Source organism: Ichthyophthirius multifiliis (genome assembly GCF_000220395.1).
Source record: "Ichthyophthirius multifiliis unplaced genomic scaffold scaff_1120509250422, whole genome shotgun sequence".
Lineage (NCBI taxonomy): Eukaryota > Ciliophora > Oligohymenophorea > Hymenostomatida > Ichthyophthirius > Ichthyophthirius multifiliis.
Genome location: NW_004086754.1, coordinates 1,175 through 24,360, shown reverse-complemented (window position 1 = coordinate 24,360; position 23,186 = coordinate 1,175). Strand labels below are relative to the sequence as shown.

The window sequence follows — 23,186 nt, the reverse complement described above, 5'->3', positions numbered from 1 at the left end:
TATATTTTTTTTTATTAATAAACAAAAGCAAATAATGATTAAAATATGATAGAAGAAGATGGACTTAATATTAGTTAAGAATAATTTAATTATTTACTTAATAGAATTAAATTAAATAGATTTTTCTATTTTATAAGATTGCATGGACTTTTAGAAATATTCACTTTATATGATTAAAATTTAAGCCGAGTTACAAGATTAACTCTTTAATATTTTAAATTAGTATTATCAATGGTTGTTAATTGTGTATTTGTCTAAGAATACACTATTCCTTAGAAAATTTTTCTTAACTTTTCTTTAGCATTTCTATCGAATATTGTAAACAAAATAATAAGTATAACATTTTAAGCTAAAAATAAAATTGTAAGACTAATAGGAATTTTGTTTTTAATTTCTGTTATTATGTTTTTGTATTATTCTCTATTAGTTTCTATTTCTTTAACTAATTCTTAAGCTTCAAATTAATGGTTATTATTTTATACATTAGGCATTTTTTTCGACACATTTTTAATTGGCGTGAGTTTATCAGCAATAAGATATTATATTTTGATAATCTCTTTATAGATTACTAATTACAATAATTATATTAAAATTATTAGGACATTATTTAAGGCATTTAAATTAGAAATTTAATTGATGTAACACTTTTAGATTAAATATTTATAATGATTATTAAAATATTTAAGCAACAATATAATATTTATTTATTATTTTTTTTAAAATAAAATTATATTTTAAAAAATTAAATTCTTTGAATATAAATTAATTTAAATATTTTTATTTGTTTTCTTCTCTATATATTTTTAAATAAAACTAAAAATTATTTAAAAAGATAAAAATGATATATTAATTTCTTTTTACTTCAAAAATTATGCCTTTAGTTAATTTTTTTTTTTCTAACATAAAAAAATATAATATATATAAAAGATTTAAAAATATTCTTTTTAACTATTCATTCCATTAAAAAAATTATGTTATATTATAAATTATTCATTAATAAGTTTTTTCTTCTTCTTAATTTTCCTATTCAGCTGTATCTAACTCCCTACCTAAAGTATCATAAGGAATAATAAAATCAACTAGCGCAGTTAAAAAGCTCAAACAGGTAAAAAGTAAAAAAGGCAAAAAAATGTCTGTTTTTTACAATGCCATACAAATCCAAGGCATAATCCCACCCCCTGATCTTCCTATTCCATTAGCCATTCCAACTCCTGTAGTTCTAATTTTAGTCGAATATATTTCTGCAGTAAATTAATATGCAAATATAAAGGACATACTAAGGAAAAATTTACATCCAGATGCCCAGAATACGAAATGACTACCGGCATCAATATAGACTATAATAGATGAAATTCCCTATAAAGTATAACAGATTATCATAGAATTTTTCCTACCTAATCCTTTAATTTCTATTAAATAAGAGGCGATACAAGCTGATATAATTTCAGATAAAGTGCTAAAGGCTAGTTTCACGATATCACTGAAATAATTTTTATCTTCTTAATCAGGATGCATTTTTTCAATTTCTTCCATCATTTTAGGCATCATAGTTAATACTCCATAGTACATAAAAGACAATGTGAACCAATTAAACCATATTAAAGGGGTTAATATTTTCCCATCATTTTAAAATAAAGAAAGTATACTCCCTTTTACCTAATGGAGTTGTTTATTCATTAAAATTGATGACTCTTTTAGTTATTATTTTTATTCTTCGGTTAATTCTCCCATTCGGTTACCGTTTATCCTATTTATTTTGTTTATTATAGTAAAGGCTTATTCATATTTACCATCCATTAAAGCATATCGGCCACTTTCGTCGAGGAAAAATACACCCAATAACCAGGCTACTAATCCAGGTAAACCAGTAAATATTATCAAAAGTCTCCAGTTTCCATGAGAAAGGTTTTCTAGTGTAAAATAACTGACGAATTAGCCATATAATTGGCCTATAGCGAAACTTACAGTCACTAGACTCATAAATCTACCTCTTACTTCTAAAGGAGTTATTTCTGCTAATAGAGTTACTCCTAAAGGTCCAAAAAAGCCAACTAAATTATTTTATTTTTAAATATCTTTTTTATATTTTAATTTACCTAATAATGCAGAAAGAAACCTAAGAATTATTAATTAAACTATGTTGGTTGTAAAAGCTTGTAGAATAGTAAAAATCGCGGTACAAAAACTACTTACTATAAATGGCTTTTTTCTTCCGTATCTATCTGCAAATTAACCACTTATAACTGATCCTAATAAAAAACCTATAAAAACTAAGCATACTTAGATGGTATTAACTTCCTCTTTTACTTCCCATTCATTTTTTAATATAGGTATCATTATTGTAAATACAGATACTTATGCACCTTCTGTCAATCCTAAAGTAGCCATGATTATATAAAATAAATACTGATATATTCCTATGCCTATTTTTGATAATATCTGATCAAAAGTAATATATTGCAATTGTTTATTATTTAAAGGAGGAATCTAAGATTGGGAATCTTATTAATTTTCAATTTTAAGGAGTATTACCTTTAATGCTTAATTTTGCAAATTGAAAATGGCCTGATTAGTTTTGTTGCGGGAATTCTAAATTGCTTTTTTTTTGGGTTATTTATTCGGAATTATAAAAATTATTGGGCTCAATACATGATTTAAAATCAGTATTGTCTTCGTTGTTGTTTGATGGATGTAAACTAGAGGAAGATTAAACAAGATTTTGTACTAGTGTTTATTGTAAAGTATTATTTAAATTTTATTAATTCATAATTTAATTTTGATTTTGCTTTATGTATATTTATATATAATATATAAAATAATAATAATTTTATTTAATTTAATTTATAATTTATTATTTATATATTTAATTTTATTTATTTTATAAATAATATATATCATATAATTGTATTGTTGTATTTTATAAAAAAATAATGATTAATACTTTATATTTGAAATTTGATAATTTGAAAATAATTGTTTGATATGAAAAATAAATATTTTTAAAAATAAAATTATCTTTATAAAAAAAAATATATTGTAATTATATTTATATAATAAAAAAAAAAAAAAAAACTTAAAATATATAAATAAATAAATATAAAAAAAAATATATATTTAAATATATATGTTATTATATGATTTATAAATATACTAATTATAAAAATAAAAAATAAAAAATATAAATATATAAAAAAAAAAAATTAATAAATAAAAAAAAAAAAAATACATAAATATATAAATAAATATATTTAATATTAAAAAAATGTAAATATAAAATTGTATATATATATAAATATTTTTAAATATATATATATTATATTTATATATATATATATATTTTATTTATATTTATAATTTTTTTTAACTTTATTTTTATTTTATAGATATTTTATTTATGTATAAAATCATATCTTTAAATTTATATTTATATATTTATTAATATAAATATTAATTAATATAAAAAGATAATGCAATAAACCTAATAAGTTTTTAGACAAATCTATAAATATTGTGAACCTTTCCGTACTGGAAACTTAAAAGTATCTTAAGTCCACACTATATACTGGGAAATATCTGGTAATCCAGAAGGTTTACCTGTTGTTATTCTTCACGGTGGTCCCGGTGGTGGTAGTTTGCCATTTTACAGAGGTTTTTTTGACCCCTAAATATACAAAATAGTTTAATTCGACTAACGAGGAAGTGGTAAATCAACTCCTTTTGCCTGTTTAGAGGAAAATACTACATGGCATTTAGTAGAAGATATCGAAAAACTTAGAGAACATTTAGAAATAAAAAAATGGCATACCGTATTTGGCGGAAGTTGGGGTTCTACATTATCTTTAGCTTACGCATAAACTCACCCTGATAATGTAGGTCATTTAATCATAAGAGGTGTATTTATGGTAAGGAGAAAAGAGATTGAATTTTTCTATTAAGAAGGATCAGATTGGATTTTTCCAGATTTTCATGAAGAGTTTAAAAATTTACTTCCAGAAGTTGAGAAAGGACATATTTTACATAATTATTATAGAAGACTGACTGGAAATAATGAAGAAGAAAAATTAAAATTTGCAAAAGCTTGGACAAAATGGGAAATGGCAACTTCTAAATTATTAGTAGATTAAGAAAATATAAAAAAAGGTGAAAATGATTTATTTGCTATTGCCTTTGCAAGAATTGAAACTCATTATTTTGTACATGGGGCTTTTTTTAAATCAGAAAATCATATATTAGATAATTGTGATAAAATTTAACATATTCCTACTGTTATTGTTTAGGGAAGATATGATGTCGTTTGCCCGGCTAAATCAGCTTGGGAATTACATAAGAAATTACCAAATTCTTAATTAAATATTATACCAGATGCAGGACATAGTTGTTCTGAAAAAGGAATTATTAATGCTTTGGTTGAAGCTACAGATTAGTTTAAAAATAATAAAATTTGATAAATTTTTATTTTATATTTATTAAAATAAATATTGATATAAATTATTTATTTATCATTGTTGTTTTAATTAAATTTAAAAAATAAATGATCATTTAAAATAAGTGACCTTATTTTATATTAAAAAACATATTTAAAAAAATTTACTTAATAGTAATACATATAAATATATTAATTTTTAGAATTAAAAGTTTAATAATGTTAAATGTTAATAAATATAAATATTATGATTTATATAATTTAATTTATATTATTTTTTATTTATAATTAATATATATATATATATATTTATATATATATATATTTTTATATAGTTTCATATATATTCATATTATTTAATATAATTATTAATTATAAGAAATAAAAAAATCAAATTTATAAAATACAAAAAAAAAAAAATTAAAAGTAAGTCTAAATCTAAAAATACAAAACAAAATTAATATATATATATATAACAAAAAACAAATTAAAAAAAAAAAAAAACAATATTTATAAAAAATGTCCGAATAAAACGACGATGTTGATTACCAAGCAGGAGACGCCGGTAGTTCTCATGTTTATCCTATGTAAGCCGGTAATATTAAGAAAGGTTCATATGCATTGTTGAAAGGTTTCCCTTGCAAAGTAATTGAAATGACAACTTGCAAAGCTGGAAAACATGGTCATGCTAAAGCAACTATTGTCGGTGTTGATATTTTCACAGGAAAAAAATACGAAGATTCATGCCCTACTTCTCATAATATGGAAATTCCTTTTGTTAAAAAAACTGAATATTAATTAATTGATATTGCAAATGATGGATATGTCACCTTTTTATTAGAAAACGGAGAGACTAAAGAAGATTTGAAATTACCTGAAGATGATCTTGAATTATGTGCTTAAATTAGAGCTGATTTCGAAGCTGGAAAAGAAATTTTAGTTGCTGTTACTTAATCTATGGGAATGGAGAAAATCTGCGCTTTTAGAGAAGCAGCTGGTGCTAAATCTTGAATTTTTTTTTATTTATAAATATTAATTTTATAATTATTTAAATGTAATTTTTTTTTTTTTTTAATGAAGTATATGTTTTTATTTTTGGAAGTGAAGTATTTTTTTAAATAAAATTGTTTTTTTTTGTTTTTATGTTTTTATTTTATAATTTTTATGAAAGGAATAACTTTATTATTTTTGAATTATTTCATAAAGGAAAATCTATATATATTAATTTTTTTATTTTAGTAAGTTTTTTTATTTTTTTCATTTTTTTTATTTTTTTTTAAAAAAAATCAAAGAAAAAAAAAAAACTAAAGATACAAAAATTTTATCTTTATATTTTTAATTTTTTATTATTATAAAAAATTATTATTTTTTTAATATAAATAATAATAATGATTTTTTATATAATTATATTTAAATTAAAAATAATTAATAATATATATTATTTTTTGTAATTACTTATATATATAAAAAAATAATTAAAAAAAAATATTATATATAATTTTGAAGTTAAATTATTTCAATTTTTAATATTAAAATATAATTATTTTTATATTAAATAAATATAAAAAAACATTAGTTAAATATTTATAAAAAATAGTTTCAAAAGTTTAATATTATTTAAAAAAAAACAACAGTTTCTAAATTTATAAAAAATATAATATTGCAGAAAGCTATGAAAAATTATAAATTTGATAATATAAATAAAAAAAAAAAATTTTTTCAAGTAAAACAAAAAAATATAATTCAAAAAATTATATAATATATTTATAAACAAAGTATTTGATATAGGCAAATTAAGTAAATATTGTTATTTGAATTAAAAAAATTAAAGTTTCTATTTAAAATAAATCACTTAAATAAAATAAAAAATTATATTAAATTAAAATTTAATTTTTTAAATATTTCAATATATTAAGAATTTTTCGAATAAAAAAAAATTAAAAAAAATTTTAGAAAATACTTATTAAAATAAAAATTTAGAAAAAATAAAATAATATAATAAATAAATAGTAATATTAACATATTCCAAATTAAATAATTTTAATTAATTAATAAATAATAAAAAATATTTTATTTAATTCTTGAAATTAAATAAAATTTAGATATTTATTAATTAATAATAAAAAAAAAATCTGTAATTAACTTTTGATAATCCTTTAATAAAAAAAAAAAATTAAGAAATAAAAGATAAAGTAAATAAAAATTAAAAAAAAAGAAGAAAAAATAAATAAAAAAAATCATGAATATAAAAATAAAAAAAAATAAGATAAACATTAATTGAATATTTTTTTAATAAAAAAAAAATATAATAGTATAATAATTTTATAAAAAAAAGTTAGATAAAAATATCAATTTTTTATATTAATATTTATATATTATCAAAATATATATATATATTTAAATATAATTTTAGAAATATCTTGTTAATGGTTTAGATTATAATTTTATTTTTTTTAAATATATTAGCAATATTTCAGATTAATAATATAAAATATAAAGATAAATTTAAAAATTTTAAATATTTATTTATGGTTATGAAATTTATATTGTATATATAAGTTTTAACAAATTTTTAATATAAAATTTAAAAGATTTATGAATTTTAATTTTATAAAATTTATAATATTAAATTAAAAACCCATTAAAAATTAAAAATTAAAATAATAAATGTTATTAATATAAAAGCTAATTTATAAAAAGCAAATAAAAATAAATATAAAAAAAAATTAATTCGTTTTGATGACAAAAAGCCAAATAGTGACATTAAAAAAATGGACATTATCAATGATAGGACTGAATTTTAAAAATATATATATATATATATATTTTTAATATAATTAATTTTAAATATAAATAATACATTTTATATTAATATATATATATTTTATATATTTTTATAGTATTTTTAATTATATAATAAAAATGTTATTTGAATTAAATTTATATATTTATGTAAATTATTATTTTTATAATAGTTTACATTTATATTTATTATTATTAAATAATTAATTTCCCTAATTTTTATGTCAATAAATTTTCTCATCTTTTTCATTAAAAATATTAATATAATCTTTAAATTTCAAATTTCAAATTTTTATTTTATGTTTTATTTTAATAAAGTGAAAATAATTAATGTGATTTTGAAAGAATGACAAGTGAAATACGAAATTTGATTTAAAATTTATAGCCATTAAATAATAATTATATTAATAAATTTAAATTAATTCTAATAAGATAAAATAAATGATGAATTCTGAGTTTTATTATTATAAAATTTATTGCAGAAAATAAATTTGTATTAATTTAAAATATATGTGAATATTATATAATTTACTAAAACTTAAAATATATTAATACAAGAGAAAAATATTATTAAATATAAAAAAATATTTGGGTTTATATTTCTATTAAAGTTTGCATAATAATAAATATGTTAAATGTTTTATAAAAAAATTAAAAATAAACTTCAATATATTGCAGCTTTTTAAGAAAAAATTTTTTTAAGAAATTATAAATTAATAAATTTAAAAGAATGATTTAGATATTATTATTTTTTATTTGGTGTTTTCTAGAGAAAAATACATTTAGTTTTTCGACTTTTATGAATTTTATTTTATAAGATAAAATTATATATTATAAAAATTGGGAATTTTGAAAATAATAAAATATAGAGGTTTATGTGTAAAAAAAACAAATGGAAAGTAAGTATATGTATAAAAAGAGTTGTATAAAATAAATATATATATTTAATTATATACATCTTATATTTTTTACATTTAGACATGATATTGTTTTAATTTAAATTAAAATTAAAATGGAATTATGCAAATGATTATAAAAATTATATAAAATTATAATAAATAAATAATATATATATATATATTTATATATAATTATTGTAAAAAAATTAAATAAATGCTATTTTGTTTTAATTTTTTTTTTAAAAAAAAATTAATTATTATTTATACTAGATTAATTATGTTTTTAATAGATTCACAATTATTTTATAATCCAATATAATTTTAGCCTTCAAAAATTATTTTCAATTATTTATTTTTATTAATTTTTTTTTTCTTTTGATTATATTATATTAATTTTATTTTTAAAATTATTTGTAATTAAATTTTCAATAATATTATAAGATAATTATATAAATGAATAACTAAATTCTAATAATAATAGTAAAGAAAATCAAAAAAATATTTTAATTATTAACATACTTATCAAAATTAATAACAAAATATTTTTATATAATTTAAGAGAATAATAATGACTTAAATAAATGCTTATTATTAAATAATATTAAAATATATAATAAAATACTTCTAAATATATTTATTATTTTTCTATATAATATACAATTATTTGATTTCATTTATAAATAATTATCTTCTATATTATAAAAAGATATATTTCTTAATTCAAAATTTATTAAAATACTTATAAATTACAACATCATTTCATTTTTTGGAAATTTTAAACTTTTATAAATTATAAATATTAAATATTTATGTGTTCCATAACAGTTTGAATGTTTTCCTAAGGCAACCATAAAATATACTTTATTTTATTTTAATTTAAAATAAATACATGATCTAAAATATAATATCAATTAAATGACATTAACCATATAATATAATTTCAAGTTAAATATTTATGACTTATATATTTAATATTTGATATGTAAGTAATATTTAATACATATATATTTTCCTTATTTTAAACTATAAGGCAATGAAATTTTGTATTTAAAAATTATTTTTATATAATTAAATATATGTGATTTTTTTAATATGAAATTTATATCTAGAAGAATATTTTATTTATATATAATATAAATTACTTTAACAGACTTAAATAAATTTTTTTTATTATATATACAATATAATAATTATTATTTTTTATTTTGGGAAATCTATTATTATTTTGTTTTTTTCTTTATATTATATTGTTATAAAATTTAAATATACAGAGAAATATGAGATATTTAGATTTATATTTATATTTGAAGTAATTATTATTTATATTTTCTTTCATTCATAAATTTTTAATATTTACTATTAGAATATTAGTGTATAATATTAAAAAAAAATATTATATAATCTTACTATAATTATTTTGTTAATCGACATTAATGATTTCTCAAAACAATAAATGATTACTTAAGTTTAAATTTTTTGTTTAGAAATTATTATTTAGTTTATCTTCAGTTACTTATATATAGATTTAAACCAAAAATAAATATATTTTTTAACTCCTATAATATGTAAATGTATTTAGGCTTATAATCAAATCAAGTTTTTTTTTGTAATGAATTTAATTTATTGATTCTGTGAAAGTATATTCATTCAGTTATAAAAATTTTTTTTTGGGTAAAGCCTTGTTTTTTAATTTACTTTTGTTTTAATTTCATATTATCATATGTGTTAGAATATGTATTTATAATTTTATATATTTAATATGTCAATATATATTTAAATTTATTATTTTTCTTATATTTTAAAATATGTTAAATTATTTTATCAATTTTATGTTGACATTTTATAAATTTAATTATTATATAATTTTTAATGTTTTATTTGATTTTTTCTTTTTATTTATAATTAAAAATGAAATAATTTTAAACTTAAAAAACAAAAAAAATAATATATTGAATAGGAAATTTATTATTTAAATATAAATACATATATATTTTTATATATATATATATTGTTAAAGTACAAATTCAATATATTTTATATAAAAAATATAAATTATTAAAGTTTATAATTAATTTAAATAATTTTTTTTTTTTTTTAAATAAATTTAAATATAAAATTGTTTTTTTTAAATAAATAAATATATAAATGAATCATAAAGTTTCATGTGCATATCATTCTAATTTTGTAATAACAAATTTCTGTGAAGAACCAAAATGTTTAATGCCTTTATGTCCAAAATGTCTTCAAATACATATATAATAACACCAAAAATACTAAACATATGGTTAATTTTCATTAATAGAGGATGTATTTGAAAAAGCTTAGAAATTAATAAAACAAAAAATATAACAAATATAAAAAGAAGCTTAATAAATTCAAAAAAAGCAAAAATATTAATATGAACAAAAAGAATATATCAAAAAATGAAATAATGTAAAAAATAAATTAATATATTGATTATATATAAATATATTTAAATATATAAAAGATAAGCAAGAAAAAAATAATAGAATTAATAGACTTTTTTTTTAATAATTTAGAAAAAATAGTGAAATAATGTTAACTTAAATGAATTCTTAATATGATGAAAGTTCGAATTTAACAAAAAAAAAATTAAAATTAACTTCAAATCTTCTAATAATATTTAGATGGGATGTAAAATAAAGAAAAGTGTTTGGCTAGTTTAATTAAGGTTTTTTCTGAATTTAAAACTTTTTAGAAAGAAAGTAAAAAATAAGATGAATAACTATAAGAAGAAGAAGAAAATTAATAAGAAAATTCAAACGAAAATGAAAAAAAATGACAATTTAACTATACTTGAATTTAGAGAAATTATAAGAAATAAATTTAATATTAAATTAATTTGCAAAGTTAAGTTATATAGGTTAAAGTTAAAAAAAGCAAGTTTCGTTTGAATCATAATAATAATAAAAGGGAATTATTAAATACAAGAAAATGTAATTATAAGAAGAATAAGAAGAAAATAAAGAAGAATACGAAGAAGAACAAGAATTAGAAGAAGAATTATAAAAAAAAGAAAATTTAAAAAATAAAGATAATTAATAAACTTTTTTAAAAAAACCGGAAGATATTTATTTTTTGGACGACCCTGAAATAATTACAATAAGAAAAAGAAGAGAAGAAAGAAGAATAAGATCAGAATTAAGAGAAATCGGCAAAAAAAAATCTTCAAATAATAATAAAGAAAACGAAAAAGATTGTTATATAGATTAATATGAAAGACATGTATAGGATTTCTAAAAAAAATAATCTTAAATTTAAAAAGAAAAATCAAAAAAATTTGAATTTTAAAAATAATAATAATAATAATAATAAATATAATAATAATAATAATAATAATAATAATAATAATAATTGTTATACAAAAAAATAAATAGGAAATAGTACCTAATGATTATAATGTTTTTGCTATCTAAAAACCTTCAGGCGACTTATAAAGGTGGGCTAAACCTGAGGAATTATAATTTAATTAATTACTTTAGAAATAATCTTTGTAACTTGAAAAAGAGTTCTAAGATTAATAAATTCAACTTTATTCAAATGTAATTAATCATTAAATTCAAAACGATAGGAAAAACTAGATTGTGTCTTCGCCGGATATAGGATTTGATTAAAGTAATGGTATTGTAAATAATTTGTCGCCGGAAAGATTTAAAAATATTTAAAGTTATAGTGTTGGTTTGAGATAAAATAATGATAGGAGATTCTTTAATGGATAGGTACAACCTCATTATTATTGATTTTTTTGTTTAAGCAAATTAAAATTTTTATCCATTATTTTTAAAAAAATAATTTTTATTATTTTTTATAATTTTTTTTCAAACAAATTCAATAAAAATATAATGTGAGAAAAACTGGTTATGGATACTAAAAGAATTTTTTTTTAATCAAGCTTTTAAAAAATTATAAAAAAAAATAATAAAAAAAAATAATATTAAAAAAAATATATATTTTGTTTAGTTTAAATATTTTAAATTATTAATAAATTATTTATATATTTTTAAATAAAAAAATATAAAAATAAATTATTTTTATATAAATAAAATATAATGATTATTATAAATATATTTAAATACATATGTATTAAATATTAAATATTAAAATTAAAATTTTATATTTCTAAAATTGAAATAAATTTAATTTTTTACTAAACGATTGAACAAAATGATCAAATATATATAAAAATTAAATATTATATATTAATTATAATATGAAAATATTATATAATTTTTCAAAAATAGTATATTTTAATAATATAAACAAATTTTTGTAATAATTATAAAAATTATTTTTAATGATTTATAAGTATTTTTTTTTGATAAATTTATTATATTTAATATAAATACGATAAAAAATAAATTAAACTAATTTTTCTTATTAATATATGGCAATCTATATATCTTCTTTATATTCGAAAATTATTTTTATTCTTTTTATTTGAAAAATTATTTAAATAAACTAAAAAAAATTATTTTTAATTATTATCTAATACGAAGTATGAATAATTCTTAATTTTGCATAAAGTGATTTGATAACTGAGCACACATATGATTATCTAAATCAAATTTGAAATTTTATAAAAAAATGTTTAATAAGTAATCTTTAGTTGATTTTAATAAAAATATTTGAATTTTATAAATTATTAATTATAAACATAAAATGAAATTTTTTAATCTTTGAATATATGATTTAGTTTTATAAGTCAGATGTAAAAAATAGATAAAAAAAAAAAAATTAAATAATATAAAAAAATAATATTTAAACTAAATAATGAGTAAAAAATATTAAAAAATAAAAATAAAAAATAATATAAAAAAATAAATCTTTAAAACATATTAAAAGTATAAAATGTATATATAATAAAAAAAAATATTTTGATGAGATAAAATAGAAAAAATAAAAATATATCTAATAAAAAATAAATAAATATAAATAATAATAATAATAATAATAATAAAAAATTATTAAGTAAAATAAAATAAAATAAAATTAAAATATATATAAAATAAATATTATTATATTTATAATAAGTTATAATAAAAATATTATATAACTTAGAGAAAATAAAAATATAATAATTGATTATAAAAAAATTAATTAAATATAAAAAAAATAATTATTACATTATATATATATATATAAAATATATACATATATTTATCTAACATTCATTTAATCAATATATAATTTTATTTTATATATTTATTTATCTTTTAATGTAATATTAGTTAGTACAAATATAAATATTAATTAATATTTTTCCATATGTATAAAAAATTATAAATAATATATAAATAAATTTTGTATTTATATTTTAAAATGACAATAAACATATTATTTTTAATAATATTTATTATTAATATATAATTCATAAATAAACTAAAATAAATTATTTTAAATCATCATTTTTTATTAATATTATTTTTTATTTTTTTTATTTATTTGTAAAAATTTGTAAATTTTATATTTTATATTGTTGATAAATTAATAAGTATCTAAAAATATAATCAATACAAAATATAAAATATTTATTTTTAATTATTCTAAATAAATTAAATTAAATTTATAATCAAAAAATATATCATTTTAAAATTATATGTATACAAAAAAATTCTTTAAAATAAAACAAAATAAAATAAAATAATAAATGCTTATTTATTTATTTTTATTTATTTTTTTCTTTAGTCATATTTTAGCTTAAAATATTTCACTTTCATGCGTTATAAAATACTAATTAAGTACTAAAGAATGTGTACCTGATTTTTCATAAAATATAAATAATTAGTCTAATTCTATATAAGCTATATTTACTTTACAAAATTCTCCAGGAATTGTCAAATATAATTGTCCTAAAGATTGTGAAATTAATTTTACTGTAATATTGCATAATAGATCTGCGCATTTATTTGGCTTATATGCTATATATTCAAACAATACATCACCTAAACTTAAAAGAGGTTGTTTAATAGCAAAAAATAATTAATTTAAAGATAAAAATGATTCATATCTTGAAGAAAGTTTTTATTATTAGGCTTATATTGATAAGTAAAATGTTTATTTAAAATTTAAAAATAATATTGATAATAGTAAACTAGAAATATATAACTTAACTTTAAATTTATATTTATGTGTTTAAAATTGTATAAAATGCACATCATTAAAAGTTTGCTAAGAATGTTTACCATAATATTTTGTCTCAAAAAAAAGTGATGGGTCTCATTAATGTCTTTTAACTGAATTAGGTTGCTTAAAATACAATGATTCTTAATGTATTGAATGTGCCTTACCTTAATATTTTTCTAATACATCAAAAGGAAAATGTATTAATAATAAAAAAATAATTACAATTGCTTAATTTAGTGATAATTTTGAATAATTAATAATTGTTTTTGGAAATTCAAGTGATAAGCCATAATTTAAACTAAATATAAGTAATCCAAAAATTTAAGGTGATAAAGAATAAAATTAGTTTACTCTTGAATTATGTTAAGAGCTTTTTATTTTAGATAAGCTATAAGGAAATATTTCTTGTAATTTTATTTATTAAAATCAAATTACAATTAGATTAGATCCTTTGAAGTGTACAATAAATAAAGGAGATATAATATAAATGTAACCTAATAAAATATAATAAATATACATGAATGATAAAGTTACAAACTTCTTTACAGAAATTTCATAAACAGTAGCATATAGTTCAAATCCAAAGAGTGCTGAGGCATAACTAGTTTAAACAACAAATATGTATAGCCACTAAGAAGGAAAAATCGAAATTACTTAAATTTAAAATATAGGAAATAAATCATTTAAATCAATTACATGGTCCTTATAATCATGCTCGGTTTTAAATTAAGATGAAATAGATTAGTTTAATAATAAGTTTATTAATGGATAATAAAATAATATTTCTATAACTTTGCCATCTTTTTCGTTATTAAATGATGCATAATATTAATTTAATGTTAATGCAGTTTCATTTTATGAATAAAAATATACTGATACTACATCTATAAATGTTTATGCTAACTATAATATTAAGCTAGAAATATAAAATGGATTAATTGTAATTTATAGATATTAAGAAATTAATATATAGTTTAGTTTTAATACTTTTAAATATGTAAAAAATATAGGCTTTGATTAGAAAGTAGATGATGAATATGAACTTACAATTGAACAAGTGGACAATAAGGATTAGGATTTGGGAATAACATAATCACTAAGACTTAAAGAAAATACCTATTCATTCTCTATAAAGCCTTTTACGGTGAAAGTAAATATTAATTATAATATAAGAATTGGTATTAGATCACTTAATTTTTAAATTCCTGATATTAATTAAATAATAACGCTTGAAGTAAAATAAACAGATTTAATCGTATAAATTTATGGAGGAAGTAGGATGTAATCCGTTTCTTAAGTTACTTAATTTGAAGGTTATTTAGATGATATAGATATAAATGAATAAGAAAAAGAAATATAAATAAAAAACAATTTCGGAGCAACAATATAATGGAGATGTATTAATGTAAGTGAGGGAGGAAAACAATGTTTAGATTAATAAGGCAATCCAATTGTTTTATAATAATTATAAGGTATCGCAATGTAAGTTGAAAAAAACGTTCTAAATCCTTATTGTGTTTACAGTTTTGTTTTGTCAGCTGAAAGAGGAAATAAATTTTTTTCTTATGATGTGATAATCTAAGCAGTTGAGTATGAAATTCCTGCTATAAAAAGTTTTATTTCGATAAAAAATTTAAATAAAAAAGTATGTTTAAATTAATAAGTATACGTTTAATTAAAATAAGAAGGAACTTAATAAAATACAGACAATGTTTTTTATACTGGAACTATTTTATACAAAAATGAAGTAAAAAATACAATGAAATTCAAATATGATTAAGTTAGATTTAAATTTTGGAAATATTTAGCTGATTTTTAAACTGGAGATGATAATTAGTTTTAATTACGATTTACTGTTAATAATCCATCATTTATGATGCCTGCTATAATAACTTATAATTTAAAAGCAAATAATTACTATAAGAATTGTAAAATTTAAGAAAAAAATAATAATTTTTAAGGAGAAAGTTTAAAAACGAAATTTAATTTTTTTATTAGTGATTGTTAAAATTTAGAATTTAAAATTAAATATTCTTTTTATTACTATAAAAGCTAAAATGAATATCAAAAAGAAATTGATAATGAATTATAAACTAAAAGATAATTATTAATAGAAAATTTAGAGACTAATGATTTTGAAACTGTATTGCCTTTTGGAGCAGAATTATTATTTTGCAAATTAGAAGATTCTTATGGAATAGTTAGGAATATAACTTAAATAGTTAACATAAAATAAAGTCATGTAAATAAAGATTAATATATTACATTTATTGATTAAGCGGTTAATGAAGATAAATAATAAAAAAATAAAGATGAGAAAGAATAATTAACTTTTCTGAATAATGTTTTATTTGATATTATTAATAATAAATAATTTAAAATTTTGAAAGATACTAAGAAAATTTAAAGTATATAAAAGAATATTTTAGATAAATTATTGGCTCTTTAAAATAATTTTTAGACATATGATGGTTATAGATTATAAGTATAGGAATCTTTAAAGCATATTTTTAAAAATTTTTTAGATGTTATTACATAAACATCATCATATAAAGATATTGAAAGTTATATTGATAATGTGAAATAATAATTAGAAAGTTAAAAAGAAATTATTTAAAATATTCCTGTTCAAAATACTGATGAATATGAAAAATATGTTTTAGCATAACAAATTGTTTTAAAACAAGCATAAATAATAAATTATATTCAAAAACTTTAAAGAAAACAATTTACGAATGAATAAAATTAAGGTTTAAATGAAAAATATATAAATTCAATTTAATTGATAACCGAAATATTAAATTATAATGTTATTCCAAATGAAGAATCTATAACTTATAAAAAAATATTAATTTCTTAATAAGTGACTTTAAATAATTTAAAAGCTAAATATTTAACAAATATAAGTGAAAATTAAGAATTAAACTAAGAATAATATTAAAATAAAATTTATAATATATAGATTAGAGAGTATCCTCCTAATATTGTAAAATATGATAATGATTTTCCTTATTAAGAAAATTAAGATTTTTAAATATATGATAAATCTATTACTTATGATAGTACTGATAATAATAATGAATAGATAAAAACATAATATACTACAACATTTAATAATAAATTTGTTTTTAGTTAGCCAGTTGAAAATCATAAAAATTTTTAGTGTATATAAGTTGTCAAAAATAAATGGACAAAGAATCATTGCTAAAAATATTTAGAAGAAGCAGAGAATAAAACTGTTAAATAAATTTCTTGTATATGTAAAAATTATGGTAAATAAACTCTTGTAAATGATTTAAAAGGAATCTTTACTGATAATGAAACTTTATAAAGTATTTTTTCTGATAAAGGAATTTAAAACATATAGAATTTACATAATTGGTATGAATATTCTTCTATTTGGATTACAATTTTACTTATTTTTACTTATCTTTACTTATTTTGTATATTAAAAAAGCGTGATTAATAAGAAAACTTTATATTTAAGAATAGTTCAATCAAATAAAATTAATTAACTGAATTATTATTTTAGTAAGGAATAAAATAATAATAGAAAGAATTATAAATAGCTGATTTAATATATTCAACTAGAAAACAAGATTAAAGTATATATAAATATATATATATATATATATATATATATATATATATATATATATATATATTATAAATATTTTAAATCATAACAAAAAGGTAATATTTCCAAAAATTAATAAACTAATATATCTGAAAATTATTCCTAATTTAGTAAATATATTGTAAGCACTAAATTAGAAAAAAATAAAAGTTAAAATAATGATAATACTCAAAATGTGAAATAAGACAAAAACTAAAAATAAACTAATTTTAATTTTGATAATAATAAAAATAAAAGATAACGTTAAAAAAAAATATAACTTTCTTAAAATAATAATAAACAATTATAAATATCTTTATAAGTTGATAAAAATGATAATTATAATTAAAATTATTTACAAATTAATAATAAAAGTCCTATAGTATCAAAAAATTAAAGCTAGATTAAAAATTATTAAGTAAATCCATAAGATACTACAGAAATAAATCTTAAAACTTTTAAACATATAGAAATTAGTAATTATTTATATTATATAATAAATATATATATATATATATATATATATATATATATTATTAAAGTTAATAATGATTAAAATATTATTGATGAAGATATATTTAATAAAAATTAAGTACATTTATATAATTTAACGAATAAAATTATGTAAAATAAATATCTATTTATGTTAAGAATGCATGATCTGTTAGAAATATATACTTTATTTAATTGTAAAATTAACCGAGTCACAAGATTAACTCTTTATTATTTTAAATTTGTATTCTCAATGGTTGTTAATTGTGTATTTGTCTAAGATTACACTATTCCTTAAAAAATATTTCTTAATTTTACTTTAGCAATTGTATCAAATATTATAAACAAAGTAATAAGTATAACATTCCAAGCTTAAAAAAAAATTATTAAACTAATAGGAGTTTTATCTTTAATTGGTATTATTGGGTTTTTATATTATTCTTTATTAGTTTCTATTTCTTTAACTGATTCTTAAGCTTCTAATTAATGGTTATTATTTTATTCAATAGGTATTTTTTTCGACACATTTTTAATTGGTATAAGTTTGTCAGTATTAAGGTATTTTGTTTTGGTTTCTTCTTTGTAATTTATGGATTACAATAAGTATGTTAGAATTATTAGAACATTATTTAAGGTATTAAAATTGGAAATTTAGTTAATGTAACACTTTTAGATTAAATATATAGATTGATAATATATATGTTATTTAAATTAAGAAATAATAATATAGTATTTAATATTATTTTTTAATATTTTTTTTTTCTTATTTATATATATAAATTTAATTTGAATATTTAAAAGTTAATTATTTTATATTTTTTTTTTAAATTAATTAAAGCGTAATAAGAAAATATTAAATTAATTAAATTTTACTGATTTTAAAAATTATCTTCATAAAATTAAATAAAGTATTTCTTTTGCATAACATTAAAACACTTTAAAATACAGATTTATATTTATTTAAATAATATTTTTGAATTACAAAAATCATATTATTAATAGAATATATATGTTAAAAACATAATTATCAATTATAATTTTTCTTTTAAAATATATAATTATAATCATTTATTTTATCTTTTTTTTTTAATATAATATTAGAGGAATTTAAGATTTCAAAGGTAGAAAAATAATATTATTTATTATTTGTACTAAAACTTTTTAAATTTTAGATTTAAAATTAGTTATTAATTCTTATTATCTATTCAAATTTATATAAGATTTAAAGTAAAGCAATTGTTTATATAAATAACTAATTAAAATGAACATAATTTTTAAGAAAACATATTAATTATATTAAAAAATAATAAATAAAAATTAAATAAAATTATTATTAATTTGTTTTTTTAATCATAATATAAAAAAAACCTATATATAATAATGCTATTTATATGTTTTTGCTTTTTAATTTCTTTTATTTTGATTTGTTTAAGGCAAAAACAAAACATGTTTTTATTTAAAAAAAATTATAATTGAAAAATCAAAGATAATTTTCTTTTTATTAATTGAATATATAATAATTAAAATATATATAATGTATAAGGTTATTTATAGTTTTTTAAAATGATTCATATAATGATTAAGGATTTTTTTTAATAAATTAATAAATATAAATTATTAGAAAAAAAAAAAAAAAAATATTAAATATAATTAATATTTTTATAAATAATTAAAAAAATAACACTACTATAATATTTTTTTATATATAAATTCATTAATATTATTTCAAAAATAAAAAAAAAAAATGTTTATTTGAGATTTATAAATAAACAAAATAAAAATTAACTGTATAAATATAAAATATATATTAAGAAAATTAATAATAATTATAAAAAACAAAATTTTTATTTATTAAAATATTAAAAAAGTTACAAATAAAAAAACTTAAAAAAAAAAAATGTCTAATCGATCTCCAATAGATGATGTTGAAATAGACATGGAAAAATTATAAAAACTCGAAAAAATGATAATAAGGGTAGATGCAGATATATAGAAAAGAGCAAATGATTAAAATAAATTATAATTTGTTGAAACATTAAAAAAAGTTAAAAATAAAATAAAAATAATATAATATTAATATACTTTTTATTAAAAAAAGACGCATGATATATATTAACTAATTTTAGGCGAATTACATTTCCAATTAACAGAATTAAAACTAGACTAATTCGGGAATTTAATATAGAAAATATTTTTAGGGGAAAATACATTATTAAATGTATTATTAAAAATGAAAGCAAATATAGAATTTAATCCAAATTAACTACTAGAAAATCTAGAAGATTTAGCGAAAAAAGGAAGAAGAAGAAATTCATCTACTTAAGTAATAAAACATAATAATGAAATTTAAGTTCCAATAAAATAAGAAATAAAATAAAAAATTAACAAAGGTTTAAAATAACCTATTTAAAGAATATAATAAGATTATATTCCTAAAGTATAAATTATATATATTTAGTATATATATATCAGATATTTTATTATAAAGGTATTTTCAGATAAAGGAACTGATACTAATTTAGATCTTTAAGATGCAAAAAGATTAAGCAATATTTATAAAAAGCAAGATGAATTAGATGAAATTAGAAAAGAAATCGATGATTCATCTAAAGAAATGGAAAATTTTCTTAAAGATAGGAAATTTAATAATTTTGATACAGAAAAATCAAAAGCTGAATAAACATTAAAAGGCATGTTAAAAGATTTATCTTTGAAAAAAAGAAGAGCAGAATAAAGTAAATATTAATAATTAACATATATAAAAATATATATAAATCTATGTATATTATATTATATTATATATATATATATATATATATATTTATTTAAATATATATTTTATTTTTTTTAATTTAAGATGAAAGAGAAGCATAATAACTTTTAATAGATCCTGCTATTGAAGCATAAAATAAAGCTAAATAAGCAGCAAATGCTGCTTTAATTTTCGGAACACCCCCTGGTCACATTTTAAGAGATGGAAAACTTATTTAAATTTTTACTTAATCTATTTAAGTATTTTTTTTTTTTTTATAAAATATAATAAACAATTTAATAAAATAGACCGAAAAAGATCCTCTAATTGAAAAATATGATAAATTAAATATTGAAATGAAAACAAAAGTAAGTAAAATGGCAGAATTGGAGAAAAAATTGAAAGAAATTTAACGAGACGCTGATATATATAAAGAATAGAATAAAAAACTAAACGAGAAAATAAGCGAAATGACTTACATTTAAAAAAAACGAGAAGAGGAAGCCAAGAAAGAAAAAAAAGAGAACAAAATAGTAATGAACGAGAAAGAAAAAGAGAAATTTCGAGCTTTATTAGAAGAAAACATTCGAATGAAATTAAAACTGAAAGAATTAGTCGATGAGATAAAAATAATAGAATAGGAAAATAAAAATAACATAAAAAAATTCAAAGATTTTATCATGAACTCGAATTTAACAGATGAATAAAAAAGAATGCTGTTGGGAAAAGTAGATGAGCTTTTCACATTGGATCTTTCTAAACGATTAAATATTAAAGAATTAGAACATATGAGTAAAATAGATAATGAAATGCTCAAAGATCCTTTTTTTAAAAGCGTTATAGGAGATACTGTCGCTTTAATTAAGAAAATTAAATAGGAAGAAAAATAAAAAAAAATAATGAGAGCTAATCCTAATTATGATGCAGATTTTGATCCTAATTTATTAGAAGATGGTTAGAAAATTATCACTAGAAAAGTTAAAAAGAAAATTAGAACTTTAAATTCTAAAGGGGAATGGGTTGAAGAGGTTTGTATATATTATTTTTAATAATATATACATTTTTAAGGAAATCGAAGTCGAAGAAGAGTGTGTAGATAAATATGGAAATATTATTAGGACAAGAGAAAAAACAAAAGAAGGAATTATTACAGATCCTTCTATGTTGACTTTTATTAATTAACATGGGGGGTTAACAATAGGAGGGTCGAAGTTTATATTACCGTAAAAACCGGGAAAACCTATGGCGAAAAACGAATTGTAATTTAAAGAAGGAGAATGGTTTATAGATTAAAATGGAAATAAAGTTAGAATGGTTAAAAATGCGAAAGAGGAAGAAAAATATGAAATTATGGAAAGTATTTTATATATATATATATAAATAAATATATGCATATATATATATATATAAATATATATATATATATATATAAATTTGGAAATATGATTATTGTTCGTAAAAAAGTAAAATAAAATATTTTTTTTTTTCTTAAAAAAGAAAAAAAAAGAAAATGAAAGATGAATTCGGAAATGATATTTGGGTCACAGAAACTATAAATGCAGATGGAACACGTACTAATGTAACTAAAAGAATATGGAAAAATGGAGAAAAATAATAACTGAAGAAAAAATATATAAGAATTGAAAAATAACTATTGTAAAAAAAATAAAATAAAAAAATATTAACTTAATTTTTTTTTAACAAAAAAAGACTGAAAAAAAAATTACTATAGGCAAAGATGGAAAACATATCATTTAAGAGATTACTTGTGATGAAAAAGGAAATAGAATAGTAAAAAATATTAAATAAGAAATAGATAAAGATGGTAATAAAGTAACAGTGGAAGAGACTGTAGATGAATTTGGGAATAAAATAACTAAGAAAACAAAATATATAACAGATAAAGATGGAAACAAAATAAAAGTAGAAGAAATAATAGGCGCAGATGGTAAAAAAGTAACAAAATATATACGAAAAATAGTAGATGAAGATGAAAATATAGTCACTATTGAAGAAACTGTAGATGAGTTTGGAAATAAAATAACAAAAGTTATTTTT

General features: G+C 16.5%; 5 protein-coding genes across 5 annotated transcripts in view, besides 46 other annotated features; 4 read left to right on the top strand and 1 right to left on the bottom strand. All coding sequences in view use genetic code 6, as the record gives it.

Annotated features, from left to right (window-relative positions):
* Positions 1–962: 962 nt before the first annotated feature.
* On the bottom strand, positions 963–2,498 carry IMG5_073280 (major facilitator superfamily protein, putative). Its single transcript, XM_004036650.1, has 2 exons — positions 2,097–2,498; positions 963–2,051 (listed from the first exon to the last, which is right to left on the bottom strand). Exons 1-2 carry the CDS (start codon positions 2,386–2,388, stop codon positions 991–993), a joined length of 1,353 nt encoding a protein of 450 aa, XP_004036698.1. The 5' UTR covers positions 2,389–2,498; the 3' UTR covers positions 963–990.
* Positions 2,499–2,822: 324 nt separating this feature from the next.
* Positions 2,823–2,879: a microsatellite.
* Positions 2,880–2,985: 106 nt separating this feature from the next.
* Positions 2,986–3,033: a microsatellite.
* Positions 3,019–3,126: a microsatellite.
* Positions 3,077–3,334: a microsatellite.
* Positions 3,142–3,241: a microsatellite.
* Positions 3,142–3,263: a microsatellite.
* Positions 3,157–3,233: a microsatellite.
* Positions 3,161–3,233: a microsatellite.
* Positions 3,161–3,245: a microsatellite.
* Positions 3,169–3,218: a microsatellite.
* Positions 3,280–3,337: a microsatellite.
* Positions 3,304–3,382: a microsatellite.
* Positions 3,308–3,401: a microsatellite.
* Positions 3,310–3,396: a microsatellite.
* Positions 3,402–3,428: 27 nt separating the features above from the next.
* Positions 3,429–3,461: a microsatellite.
* Positions 3,462–3,467: 6 nt separating this feature from the next.
* IMG5_073270 (proline iminopeptidase, putative) lies at positions 3,468–4,445 on the top strand (the record flags this gene model as incomplete). Its single annotated transcript, XM_004036649.1, has 1 exon — positions 3,468–4,445. One exon carries the CDS (start codon positions 3,468–3,470, stop codon positions 4,443–4,445), a length of 978 nt encoding a protein of 325 aa, XP_004036697.1.
* A 257-nt stretch (positions 4,446–4,702) lies between these two features.
* Positions 4,703–4,800: a microsatellite.
* Positions 4,715–4,748: a microsatellite.
* Positions 4,716–4,757: a microsatellite.
* Positions 4,718–4,757: a microsatellite.
* A 142-nt stretch (positions 4,801–4,942) lies between the features above and the next one.
* IMG5_073260 (translation initiation factor eif-5a family protein, putative) lies at positions 4,943–5,434 on the top strand (the record flags this gene model as incomplete). Its single annotated transcript, XM_004036648.1, has 1 exon — positions 4,943–5,434. The coding sequence occupies one exon, from the start codon at positions 4,943–4,945 to the stop codon at positions 5,432–5,434; it is 492 nt and encodes a 163-aa protein (XP_004036696.1).
* Positions 5,435–5,666: 232 nt separating this feature from the next.
* Positions 5,667–5,700: a microsatellite.
* Positions 5,701–6,582: 882 nt separating this feature from the next.
* Positions 6,583–6,657: a microsatellite.
* Positions 6,658–7,237: 580 nt separating this feature from the next.
* Positions 7,238–7,281: a microsatellite.
* Positions 7,282–7,297: 16 nt separating this feature from the next.
* Positions 7,298–7,331: a microsatellite.
* Positions 7,332–10,775: 3,444 nt separating this feature from the next.
* On the top strand, positions 10,776–11,755 carry IMG5_073250 (hypothetical protein; the record flags this gene model as incomplete). Its single annotated transcript, XM_004036647.1, has 2 exons — positions 10,776–11,370; positions 11,717–11,755. Exons 1-2 carry the CDS (start codon positions 10,924–10,926, stop codon positions 11,753–11,755), a joined length of 486 nt encoding a protein of 161 aa, XP_004036695.1. The 5' UTR covers positions 10,776–10,923.
* Positions 11,088–11,145: a microsatellite.
* Positions 11,090–11,129: a microsatellite.
* Positions 11,090–11,130: a microsatellite.
* Positions 11,141–11,174: a microsatellite.
* Positions 11,438–11,500: a microsatellite.
* Positions 11,756–12,040: 285 nt separating the features above from the next.
* Positions 12,041–12,092: a microsatellite.
* Positions 12,043–12,089: a microsatellite.
* Positions 12,093–12,135: 43 nt separating the features above from the next.
* Positions 12,136–12,205: a microsatellite.
* A 185-nt stretch (positions 12,206–12,390) lies between these two features.
* Positions 12,391–12,441: a microsatellite.
* A 440-nt stretch (positions 12,442–12,881) lies between these two features.
* Positions 12,882–12,966: a microsatellite.
* Positions 12,921–12,986: a microsatellite.
* A 41-nt stretch (positions 12,987–13,027) lies between these two features.
* Positions 13,028–13,155: a microsatellite.
* Positions 13,061–13,155: a microsatellite.
* Positions 13,077–13,102: a microsatellite.
* Positions 13,115–13,158: a microsatellite.
* Positions 13,124–13,172: a microsatellite.
* Positions 13,173–13,208: 36 nt separating this feature from the next.
* Positions 13,209–13,264: a microsatellite.
* A 2,636-nt stretch (positions 13,265–15,900) lies between these two features.
* Positions 15,901–15,935: a microsatellite.
* Positions 15,936–17,678: 1,743 nt separating this feature from the next.
* Positions 17,679–17,711: a microsatellite.
* A 163-nt stretch (positions 17,712–17,874) lies between these two features.
* Positions 17,875–17,942: a microsatellite.
* A 427-nt stretch (positions 17,943–18,369) lies between these two features.
* Positions 18,370–18,418: a microsatellite.
* Positions 18,419–20,222: 1,804 nt separating this feature from the next.
* IMG5_073240 (phage head-tail family protein, putative) overlaps positions 20,223–23,186 on the top strand; it is a gene marked incomplete at its 3' end in the record, with an annotated part of 4,126 nt that continues 1,162 nt past the window's right edge. Inside the window, exons 1-8 of the mRNA XM_004036646.1 lie at positions 20,223–20,420; positions 20,475–20,813; positions 20,865–21,111; positions 21,234–21,388; positions 21,437–22,156; positions 22,197–22,387; positions 22,626–22,707; positions 22,839–23,186. The exon at positions 22,839–23,186 is cut by the window's right edge and continues 58 nt beyond it. Coding sequence (XP_004036694.1) covers positions 20,274–20,420; positions 20,475–20,813; positions 20,865–21,111; positions 21,234–21,388; positions 21,437–22,156; positions 22,197–22,387; positions 22,626–22,707; positions 22,839–23,186 — 2,229 coding nt within the window. The remainder of the gene's footprint in view (positions 20,421–20,474; positions 20,814–20,864; positions 21,112–21,233; positions 21,389–21,436; positions 22,157–22,196; positions 22,388–22,625; positions 22,708–22,838) is intronic.
* Positions 21,131–21,213: a microsatellite.
* Positions 22,492–22,559: a microsatellite.